General features: G+C 46.6%; 1 protein-coding gene across 1 annotated transcript in view; it reads left to right on the forward strand.

Moving 5' to 3' along the window:
- Positions 1-1,009: 1,009 nt before the first annotated feature.
- CNNM1 (cyclin and CBS domain divalent metal cation transport mediator 1) overlaps positions 1,010-12,559 on the forward strand; it is a gene marked incomplete at both ends in the record, with an annotated part of 61,660 nt that continues 50,110 nt past the window's right edge. The window contains one exon of the mRNA XM_080694848.1: positions 1,010-2,519. Within this exon, the coding sequence (XP_080550974.1) occupies positions 1,010-2,519 (1,510 nt within the window). The remainder of the gene's footprint in view (positions 2,520-12,559) is intronic.

Genomic DNA, 12,559 nt, shown 5'->3' on the forward strand with positions numbered 1-12,559 from the left:
CAAAAGGCTACATACTCTATTATTCCATTTATATATCATTCTGGAAAAGGAAACTATAGCTGGGGAAAAGGAAAATTATGAAACATTTTCCCCAGCTTTGGTGAGTCCAACCCAGGGCCTCGCATATATAAGCAAGTCCTCTTCCACTGAGTCACACCCCCAGCCCTATAATTTTTTTTAAGTCACTCTTAGCCAGACTTCCAGAGCCTAATCTTGGTCCCTAGAGGTAAACACTATTATGTTTTTTGTGTATCCTCTACATTTTAAACCTAATATTTACATATATGTCTATGAGTATATATGCACAAATAATTTAACACAAAAGGTAGTATATTATACATTGTTCTGTACCTTAGTATTTTTTCTATTACTTTAGAAACTTTTCCATATCATAAATACAATGGATCCATCACATCCTTTTCCCTGGTGCATAGCATTCCATTGCACAGTGACTATATATATATATATATATATATATATATATATATATATATTATTTCAAGTTTCTTATCCATGGACACTTTTGAATCTTAACAAATGGAAATTAAATAATCGGGACATTTTTGCAATACGAAAGGTCAGCTGGACTCAAACACTAGGTTTTCAGATTCAAAACCAGCCTCCAGAATATCTTTAAAAGTCAAAATACAAGAGGCGGCCAGAGAAACCCTGGGGCCTCTCCTGGGCCAGTGGAGAAGCTGCGGGACGCGCAAGGAGTTAGCGCCGGGGAGGAGTTCCCGGAGGGCGCCTCACTGCTGGAGCAGGAGGCCGGGCTCCCAGCCGAGCCTCCCCGGGGCTGCCGCTCCAGCGGGCCGGCCACGCACGGCGCGGCGCCGCGTAGCCCGCTCGGGGTCGCCCGGGGCCCCCGGCCCGCGGCGGGTTCGCGGCCTGCGGCCCACGTGCGCGGGGGGAGCCAGCGCGGCCCGCCCGGGGCCGAGGCCCGCGCGCCGGCTCCTCCTCCCTCCGGCTGGGCTCCTGCAGCATCACGTGCGGCCGCGCCGGGCGCAGGATGGCGGCGGCGGCGGCGGCGGCGGTGGGCGTCCGGCCCCGGGACTGCCGCAGCCGGGGCGCCGTGCTGCTGCTGCTCTTCTCGCTGTCCCCGCGGCCCCCGGCCGCCGCCGCCTGGCTGCTGGGCGTGCGGCCCGAGGACACGGCGGGCGGCCGCGTGGCCCTGGAGGGCGGCACGCTGCGCGCGGCCGAGGGCACCAGCTTCCTGCTGCGCGTCTACTTCCAGCCGGCGCCCGCCGCGGCCCCCGCGGGCAACGGGTCGGACCGGGCGCCGCGGCTGGTGTTCATCGAGGAGCCGGCGGCCGGCGCGGCGCCCAGCGCGGCGCCCACGCGCGCCCCGGGCCCGCAGCGCTGCCGCGAGCAGAGCGGCTGGGCGTCGGACGTGGAGGTGCTGGGGCCGCTGCGGCCGGGCGGCGCGGCGGGCTCGGCGCTCGTGCAGGTGCGGGTGCGCGAGCTGCGCAAGGGCGAGGCGCGCGGCGGCGCGGGCGGCAAGCTCTTCTCGCTGTGCGCCTGGGACGGGCGCGCCTGGCAGCACCACGGCGCGGCGGGCGGCTTCCTGTTGCGCGTCCGCCCGCGGCGCGGCGGCCCCGGCGGGGACCTGCTGCCGCCCGCCTGGCTGCGCGCGCTCGGGGCGCTGCTGCTGCTGGCGCTGTCCGCGCTCTTCAGCGGCCTGCGCCTGAGCCTGCTCTCGCTCGACCCCGTGGAGCTGCGCGTGCTGCGCAACAGCGGCTCGGCCGCCGAGCAGGAGCAGGCGCGCCGCGTGCAGGCCGTGCGCGCCCGGGGCACCCACCTGCTCTGCACCCTGCTGCTGGGCCAGGCCGGCGCCAACGCCGCGCTGGCGGGCTGGCTGTGCGCCGCGCTGCCGCCGGGCGTCGGGGAGCCCTCGGGCGAGGCGGCCGCGCACTTCCCCTGGCTGCCGGCGCTCGTGTGCACCGGCGCCGTGTTCCTGGGAGCCGAGATCTGCCCCTACTCCGTGTGCTCGCGGCACGGGCTGGCCATCGCCTCGCACAGCGTGTGCCTGACCCGGCTGCTGATGGCGGCCGCCTTCCCGGTGTGCTACCCGCTGGGCCGCCTGCTGGACTGGGCGCTGCGCCAGGAGATCAGCACCTTCTACACGCGGGAGAAACTGCTGGAGACGCTGCGGGCCGCGGACCCCTACAACGACCTGGTCAAGGAAGAGCTCAACATCATCCAGGGCGCCCTGGAGCTGCGCACCAAGGTGGTGGAGGAGGTGCTCACGCCCCTCGGGGACTGCTTCATGCTGCGCTCAGATGCGGTGCTCGACTTCGCCACGGTCTCCGAGATACTTCGCAGCGGCTACACGCGCATCCCGGTGTACGAGGGCGACGAGCGCCACAATATCGTGGACATCCTGTTTGTCAAAGACTTGGCCTTCGTGGACCCCGACGACTGCACCCCGCTCCTCACGGTCACCCGCTTCTACAACCGGCCCCTGCACTGCGTCTTCAATGATACGCGGCTGGACACGGTGCTGGAGGAGTTTAAGAAGGGTGAGCCGTGGTTTTTGTCCTCCCTCAGCTCCTGGTTCCTCCGCTCTGGTGGCCTACCTCCGGGCTCCCCAGGCCATGCCCATCTCTCTTCTCCCTGCCTTCCTTGCAGCTAGCCGAGCCCCGGGTCTCTTCCCCTCTACTTGGCTCAGGAGGTGTGCCGCCTTCCTCTTTCATTCCATTCCACTAGCATTTTCCTAGGGCCTACCAAATGCCAGGTGTAGACTGAACGTGGGAGAGCCCTTGGAGATCGCTGTATAGATTCCCACCCACTCCTGGGCACCCGTACAGGTTCCCGTAACAAGCAGCATTTGCTTTAAATTCCTCCCAGTACTGGAAAGTCACCATGTCCATAGCGAACTTGCTGGACAGCTCCAATGGCTGACACTGGCTTCCTTACAGAGCAGAAAATGTATGTCTGCAGAGCCTCCTACTTCTGCCAGCTGAGTAAAAAGTAAGGTCAGACACTTTGGACCTTCTTCCCCATCATTAACTGACCATGAGCCATTCATTGGACACACAAAATACCTAGCTTGAGGATTAAATGTGGGCCGAGGCAGTAAAGATCTTGTACTTCTGGGAATCATGGCCCCGTGGAATAGCATAGATCTGGATTGAAATATTTTTTCAGAAAGAAGATTCTGGAAAATTTGCATCCAAAGGAGAGGGTTTTCTTCAGCAGACCCCCCCCCCAGCCTCCCCCTTAAGCTTGGTGTCATGGCAAGTACATTGACTTGGTACATTGACTTCATGTCTGGGGTTTTTCTTTGGAAGTGGTCATCAGGGGCTAAGAACAAAATCAAGAAAGTCACCGAGAAAGCATGGGGACTTTAGAGTCAGAACTCTGGGCTCTGTGTTTGCATGCTCCCCTAGGGCCCCAGACTGGGCTCAGAAAAGCCCTTGGTTGTTTTTGAAACCCGTTATCTGCTTCCAAGAGTCGCCATTGAGAACAATCTAAAGACTATTCCCACAGACCCTAACATGACTCTGAACATAATTTGAGGCCAGTGATGTCATTAGAATATGTTTAGAACTTTCCAGAAGGACTATTTTGAAGGAGGCACTCATCTGTACATGTGGGTTGACATTTATTAAAAGCAAACAAAAGTCAGCATCCTAACTTTTAAATCAGGCTTCAGATAGAGTGTTCTATGGCTAGCAGGTCTCTCACTCAACTGCATTTTTATACAGTTTTTGTTTCTTTGTCAAAAACTCAATCCCATTACTTTATCACCATACTAAGTCTTTAGGACTTTGAATGCCCAAAGAAATGTGGGGTCTTCTCCTGCTACGATATTTTGAAACCAGGTTAAATATCAAAACATAGCTTGGGAAGGGGAAGAAGTCTAAAAGCTACTTTCAGTCTCAGATTTGGGGAGAGAACAGCCCTAGACTTTGTGTTGGTATCATGAGAAGGGCAGATAAATGTAAATATGGCAGCTACTTCAGCCCAATCTGGGCTACCATCTCACTCTCTCCTGTCTCCCCCAAATCTTCAGTTTAATAGTTCCCATTTTGCTCTGAGGCTCATCCATCAACTGGTAAAACTATGCTTACATTTTATGTACCCTACAGATATAGGGTCTTGAATCTAGGCATAAAATGTATGAAAAATATGTATTTGTTTGTTAGAGCTGACATAACAAAATCCTCCAAACTAGGTGGCTTCGACAACAGAAACTTATTTTCCCACAGTTCTGGAGGCTGGAAGTCCAAGATCAAAGTGTGCTCATGTTTGATTTCTTCTGAGGCCTTTCTCCTTGGCTCATAGACAGCTCTTTCTACTGGATCTTGATGTGGTCTTTCCTCTAGGTATTTTATCCTCCTTGTCTCCTGTGTCCAGATTTCCTCTTCTCACCAGGAAACTACTTAGACTGGGTTCTGGCCCAATCTAATGGCATCGTGTTAGCATAATCACCTCTTGCATGTGATCATGAAGATAGAGATCCAACCGGGTGTGGTGGCGCACGCTTTTAACCCCAGCATTTGGAAGGCTAAGACAGGAGGATTGTGGTTCTCAGACAGCCTTGGCTACTTAGTGAGATATTTTGCAACTCAGTGAGACCCTGTTTCAAATTAAAGAATAAAAAATAGGTCTAAGGGTGTAGCTCAGAGGTAGAATGTCCTTGGTTCCATCCCCAGAACTGCAAAAAAAAAAAAGGTTGCTAACTGGGTGTGGTGGCACACACTTGTAATTCCAGTGCTTGGCAGGCTGAGATAGGAGGATTACAGGTTACTACACAGCCTTGGCAACTTAGTGAGGCCTGCAACTTAATGAAACCCTGTTTCAAAATAAAACATAAAATTGGGCTGGGAGTATAGCTCAAAGGTAGAATGCTCCTGGGTTCAATCCCAAATAACACACACACACACACACACACACACACACACACAAACATACAGTGCAAAAAAGTGTCTCATTGTCATGTACTGTCAGAAGACATTTTTAATGAAACTCCTGTGAATTTATTCCTGCATTTGTTTAGTAGTAATTGAGCAAATCTATACAGTTTTAGGCCAACAGTGAGATAACACTGCCCTCAGGAATTTAACAGAAGAGAGAGAGGGAGAGAGAGAGAGAGAGAGAGAGAGAGAGAGAAAGGAAGGAAGGAAGGAAGGAAGGAAGGAAGAGAGGAGAGAGGAGAGGAGAGGAGTGATACTGATCTGAAATGAGCGCCCGTACAGAATTTCTAAATCTGGTCTGAAACAAGTTCGTTCTCTTTGTACTCTGTGGTTGGGTAGATCGCTAACGAGAAGTTGGCCATTACAATGAATACCATGCCAAGGAACACACTTCCACATTTTTTTCAGAGCCTTGCTGCTTCCTCAAAGTGGGGCTCAGGAAGCAGCAGCATGAGTCTCACTTGGTAGCTTATAAATGCAGAATCTGTGCCCTATCCTAAAGTAATTAGTTGAAAACTCTTCATTTTAACAAGCCCTCAGGTGGCTCCCATGTCTGTTAAAGTTTGAGAAATACTACCTGCAGAGAACCCTTATTAATAGTGCTTGGTAGATCTACTTAGGATGGAAGAAAAAGAATAATTAATACGGCTGTATCAGGCTTCGAGCTATGTAATACAGTGGTCAGTTTCTGTAAGAGGTATGTTTATACTGTAAGTTAGGAGAGAAAAGTGGAGTTCAACTGCTTTCCTTTACATTTGAAAATAACTCCGTGTGTCTGTGTATTACTGAGGATTGAATCCAGGGGCATTTTACCTCTGAGCTATACCCCCAGCCCTATTTTTTTTATTTTTATTTTGAAACAGGAAATTGCTAGGCTGATGAGAGTCATTACTTGGTGAGACTGTCCTTGAATATGTGTTCTTCCTGTCTCAGCCTCCCAACTACTGGGATTATAGGCATATGCCATTACACTCAGCTTAAAAATAACTTTTTGTTGTTGTTTTTGTTTTTTGGTGATACTGGAGGTGGAACTCAGGAACTTTTTCTACATCTGGCCTATACTATTTTATACTTTGTTTGGAAACAGGGTCTCACCAAGTTGCTGAGAGCCTCACTAAGTAGCTGAGGCTGGCTTTGAACCTGTGCAATCCTCCTGTCTCAGCCTCCCAAGCGTGGGGATTACAAGCGTGTGCCACCACACCTGGCCAAAATAACTTTTTAAGCAAGTCCTTGCTAGCTCTTCCATTTTCCTTACTTTGCATGTCAAGCAGCTTAACTGCCTGAACAAACCCCTTAAGAGACAGAAGAAGGAAATGTTTACATTAATAGGAGCAACAGTTACCATTAATTGAGGAACAGCTCTGCCAAGTCCTTTTTGTACTCAGAACCCCCCTGGGTGGGTATTATTAACTCCATTTTACAGATGAAGAAACTAGAGCTCAGATCAATAATATCACTTGCTCAGCTTTCCCTGACTAATAACTGACTGGACTGTGATTGAACAAGGTCTGTAGAGCCCCAGAGCCTGTTCTTTTTCCTCCACTGTTCCAGTCTTATTCCTACAACCTGGAATCCTTGCCACCCACAGGGTTCAGCTGACCTCTGTTTCTCTGACTTACTGCCCATGGCCGATCCACCTTTAGTTTCTGTGGGTTAGAAATCTGTTTTTAAGGTGGGCATGGTGGTGCATGCCTGTACTCCTAATACTTGGGAGGCTAAGACAGGAAGATTGCAGGTTTGAGGACAACCTCAGCAAGTAGTGAGACCTCTCATCAAGTTAGCAAGACCCTGTTTCAAAATAAAAATAAAATAAAGCTGGGTGTAGCTCAGATGTAGAACGCCCCTGGGTTAAATCCCCAGTACCACAAAAAAGAAAAAGAAATCTAATAACTACAGTAAGTGCTAACACGCATATTGCACTTTACAAAACATTTCTATCTGCCTTTTCTTTTTCTTTTTCTTTTTTTTTTTTTTTTGTGGGTCTAGGGATGGAACCCAGGGGCATTTGACCTCCGAGCTACACCTCCTGCCCTACTTTTTATTCTTTATTTTGAAACCGGGTCTCACTGAGTTGCAGAGGGCCTCACTAAGTAGCTGAGGCTGTCCGCGAACCACGATCCTCCGTTCTCAGCCTCCCGAATGCTGGGATTACAAGCGTAGCCACCACGCCCGGCTTCTATCTGCCTTTTCTTATTTGATCCATAAATCAACTCCACAGTTACAAAGGATTAAGACCCAGAAGTGTTATTTGGCCTAAGATCATCATTCAGCCAGTATATTCCAAGACCCACAGTCAAATCCAGATCAGGTAGATCCAAACCTGTTTGTCAATACGGAATATTATGTCTACACTTCTTGTGAGTTACAGATGTTTAGAAATGGAGGGGGGGAATGGCCTTTCCAGTTGACATATTAGGAACAGTATTTCTCCCCACTGGACTGTGAGTTCCTTGAGGGCAAAGAAGGAATCTTATTTACATTGTATTCTCAAGACAAGCACAGGGGCCTCCATGACTGGGGATGTAATTATACATAGTTATCAAGTAAGTGGTTTTAAATATCCAACTTCTCTATCTCTGTCTTTGAGTGAGGTGAACCTTCAATTCAGTATATACTGTTGTTCCCTCAACCACAACTAATATCCCCCTCTCCCTCCACCAAGGTCTTCACCCAGGTTGTGGCACCACTGTCCCTCCAGTCTACCAGGCTAGAATCCTCTTCTTCACCACACACCTTCATCCTGTTCATCATCATCCTATCTGTTTGAGCTGCCATAACAAACTACCATAGTCAGGGTGGCTTAAACAACAGAAATGTGTTTTCTCACAGTTATGAATCCCAGAGCAGCGTTCCAGTCAACTCAGTTTCTGGTGCCAGCCATCTTCCTGGCTTGCCGACGCTGCGGCTGTCTCAGCTTCCTGTCCTCACATGGCTTTTCCTTGGGCTTGTGCAGAGAAAGCAAGGGAGGGGCTCTGCTCCCTCTTCTTCATAGAAAGACACCAATCCTGTTAGACTAGGGCTCACCCTAATTACCTCTTTAACCTTAACTTCTTCCTTAAAGGTCTTTAATCATTAAGGCTTCAACATACAAATTTGGAGAAAGCCCAAACCTTCACTCCCTAATAATCACCAAAGCTCAGTCATATAAACCATAATAATCATCAATATTGCATCTAAACTACTTTCTGAATCTGTGCATAATTTAGTCCACTATTTCTTCCATTTAGGTCATCCCTTGGTTCTATTCAACAGATAGTTACTGTGTACCTAGTATATAAGCACAGTGGCTAACACCACCAATGTGGTCCCTGTCTGCCTGGAGGTTTTACTCTGATACAAGAAGTGATTAAGTTAATTAAATGGGATGGTGTTGAAGTGCAGAAGCTTTGGTGCCAGGCTACTTGAGTTGGTACTGGTCTTGGGCAAATTACATAACTCTTTCACTCTGCCTCTATGATCTATAAAATTAAGATAATCATAGTATCTACTCTAAGATTCTTTGAACTAGTAAGACTAAATTATAATGCTTATTTAGTGCCTGCCATATTACAGGTGTTAGCTATGACTATTGAGTATGAACACAAATTTATACTCATTTGTGCAAATGCCCTCTAAGAAGTTATGCTTCCTCAAATCTTTATCTCTCTCTAATCCATTCTTTCCAATGCCCCTAAAATAATCTTTAGTAATGACATCCCTGCTTAAAGCCCTGGGGCAGCTGCTGCCACCCACAGGATAAAGTTAAGCTGGGAATGGGCTGCAAAGCCCTCAGGCCCTGCTGCAGCCTACCCACTCCCTCTTACAGCCCACGCTGTAGGAGCCCTCAACTCTGCAGCTGCAGGGAGCTATGCCTTATATTTGTCCCTTTATTCACGCTCTGCTCTTTGCCTAACTAATCCATCTCCTCCTTTTAAGATTCCGCTCAGGGCCACTTCCTCTGGAAGCTCCCCCTATGCACCCCAGCGCTGACCGACCACCCTGTTCCACACATGTGTCTCTATTATTGAACTAACAGTCTACACTGTCAGTATTTGTTGATAGGTGATCCCATCCTCTCTAAGGAGCACCAGAAGGGCAAGACTGTCTTATCTATCTTTCTAGCTCTATCACCTAACAATACTTAGTAAATTTCAATAAATGTTTCTTGAAGGACTGGATGGGTGACTGAAGGAGTTAAACTATAATATAACGGGAGGGATCTGCAGAGCTCTAGGAAATTAATCATTAATAAGCACAATCATGCCGGGCGTGGTAGCACACGCTTGTAATGCCAGCAGTTCGGGAGGCTGAGACCAGAGGATCGAGGTTTGTGGGCAGCCTCAGCCACTTAGTGAGGCCCTCTGCAACTTAGTGAGATTCTGTTTCAAAATAAAGAATAAAAATGGGCTGGGGGTGCAGCTCAGAGGTAGAATGCCCCTGGGTTCCCACCTAGTACCGGGAAAAAAATAAAAGGGCAATCATTTTGGACTGCGCAACAGACAAACTTTAGATGTTAAAAGAAAAGTGCTGCATATATTGTTGTTTTTATGTTTCTTTAGGTATATGTATTTATTGCAAAATTTCATTTTGTGTTCAAAGCATTGTACTAAGAGTTGGGTATATGAGATTAAAAACAATAGCCACAACAACAGCAAATCCTACTTCCCTAAAGCCTAGAGCCTAGAGCAGGGATAGGATTTTCCTTTGCAAAGCTAGAAGGCAGGCTGGGCTTGCCTTTCTCAGTGACTTCCAGTGACATTGCAATTCACAAGTCATGTCTCAAACACACCTGTACATAAACCATTACAGTAAAAGTGCTGTAATAGAAATGTAAACACGTTTTTTTCTTTTTGGTGCATGCCTGTAATTGAGGAGGCTGAGACAGGAGACAGGAGGATTACAGAGTTGAAGCCAACTCAACTCAGCAACTTAGCAAGGCCTTGTTTCAAAACAAAAAATAAAATAGGGCTGGGGGATGGTTTACCACAGAGGTAGAATAGCACTGGGTTCAATCCCCAGTACCACACACACACACACACACACACACACACAAAAAGTGAAAATAAAACATGAAAGACAGCGTATCTATGAGTAGGGGGCATATTTTACTTTTATAACATTTTTACTGAAGTTTACAAGTTTCTATACTTCATGTAGGAAATTTTTTTGTGTGTGTGTGGTACTGGGGTTCCTGGAAACCTTTCTACCTCCGGGCTACACTCCCAGACCTATTTTTATAGTTTTTATTTGGAAACAGGGTCTCTTAAGCCAGCGTGGCTGGCTTCGAACCTGCGCGATCCTCCTGTCTCCGCCTCCCAAGTGTGGGGATTACAAGCGTGCGCCGCCACGCCCGGCACATGTAGGAAAATTTAAAATATAGAACAGTAGAAAAAAGTATGACACTCATCTGAAGCCAGACATGGTGGCCCATGCTTATAATCCCAGTACATGGAGGGGCTGAGACAGGAGGATCGCATGTTTGAGGACAGCCTCAGGAACATAGTGAGACTCTCAGCAACTTAACAACACCCTATTGCAAAATAAAAAGAAAACAGGTCAGTGGGGGAAGGGGACTCAAAGGTAGAATGCCCCTGGGTTCAATCCCATTAACAAAAATAAAAAAGGAAATCCGAAAATAATCATCTCACTATCATGAAATAACTCTTAATATTTTGTTATAGTAAAAACATAATTAAACATGGTAATAACCTCGATCAAATCTTTTAAAAGAATATAAAGGGAAAACCCCATGAGTCTGCCATCATCCACAAATCAAATGTCCCAGGCTAATCCCTGCAGTGATTATCTTGTATGATGGTATTATTTTCACTGCAATTTCCTCAGGGTTGATCTCAGTAATTTGGGAAACCTGATTTATAAAATGGAGCCTTTGAGGTGTATTAAACTTCTAAAATTTTCTTCTCTAATAGATTGACTTTGTGAGGGGGAAAAAATAACATTCCTGTACAGACAACAGGGAAAAGGAATTAAGCCCTCTTCTAAGTCAGAGACACTACAGTAATAGTAGTTAACACTGATAGCCTAGCTCTGCTGAGATACTAACTCCATCTTCCCAAATGAAAGACAACTCAGCCCACCGATGCTGGGTTACTCTACCTGTAGAGAACATGGTTGTACCATTGCCTCTTAACAGCTTTCATATTCAATTCAAATATTTTTTGAACTCTACTTTGGGCCAGCCACTCTATCCTAGGCCCTGGTCAGCCTGACAAACATTGACCAGTCATTATGGAGTTGAAAGGTACCTTTTTCCATCTTGAGTCTTTCAGCAAGAGATCAGTTGCCTAAAATATGTCGAATAGCCAGTGAGTGCTTTTGACTCAGACAAACACTGTAACCTTTCACTGAAGAATAATCTAATTGAAAAGTCATTTTTATACTTTATACCCCAAATTCTGATCTGAACTCTTTTATCAAGAAGAATGATCATTCAATTGCTTAATTCTTTTATTATTATTATTATTTTTTTGGTGATACTGGGGTTCCTGGAAGCCCTTCTACCTCCAGGCTACACTCCCAGACCTATTTATTTTATACTTTTTATTTTGAAACAGGGTCTCTTAAGCCAGCACGGCTGGCTTCAAACCTGCCCAATCCTCCTGTCTCCGCCTCCCAAGCGCGGGGATTACAAGCGTGCGCCACCACGCCCAGCTCAATTGCTTACTTCTGTATCAAAATAGTAATGCTACATTTTTTGTTTTCCATAAAATAAGTTATTTTCACCCAAAGTTACATTTCACTGGTAAAATTAGACATCATATGCTTTAAAATGTGTTAAACATTGCCAAATAATAAGATTTAGAAAGAGATGTTTACCTTCTGAAAAATAAAGCAGAGCCTATCATGTACAGGGAGAAAACAATAGGAAACAAAAAGTGAAAATAATTATATAGATAGTAATATTATAGGCATATTTTTCTTTAAAATTCTTATGATTGTTATAATGTTGTTGTGCCATATCCTTTTTCTTAAGCTGGCAAAAAAAAAATGCTAGATAACAATCGAATTTGAGCTGGAGGAAGCACTAAAAAAATACCTCAGAAAGAATCTAATCCATGCTTTCTTTTCTGCTGCTTTAGCTCAACTTTCCAGGCCATATCAGCCTTTACTGTCATACTATCGTTTTATCTGATCTAAATCCCACAGGCTGCAGTTAAATTCTGTTTCCTCTTTTTATCCTATTTCTCTTTTATTTGAAGAATACTGTAGCTCACCTCAATTCCGTGTTTTAACCAGCAAACACATTAGATTGTGTTTCTACCTTCCTCAAAGCATTTGGACTCCTCAGAGGAGAGTCTGTGCGCTTTCCTAGTACTCCCTAAGCTCATTTTCCTCTAGACTGGCATTTGGAGACCCCTGGACCTTCAACAACAACTGTCAATACTCTTTTTATTTTTTGTTGTTTCTTGCCAAATTGAGATTCTTTTCAGTTTCTTTCTCCCTCTTTCTTTCTGTGTACTGACAGGACATTAGTCTATTTCAGGCCTGTGCTGGCCCCTGGGGATACAGTATGAACCACAGACATCATTCCTGCCTTCCTGGGGCTTGAAGTCTAGTAGGAAGATACAGTCATCAACAAACAGTTATAAATGCTGATAAGTAATTTAAAGAAAAAGTATGAGGAGCTCTGAAAGTATATA

This window comes from Muscardinus avellanarius, assembly GCF_963383645.1.
Source record: "Muscardinus avellanarius genome assembly, chromosome: 4".
Taxonomy (NCBI): domain Eukaryota; kingdom Metazoa; phylum Chordata; class Mammalia; order Rodentia; family Gliridae; genus Muscardinus; species Muscardinus avellanarius.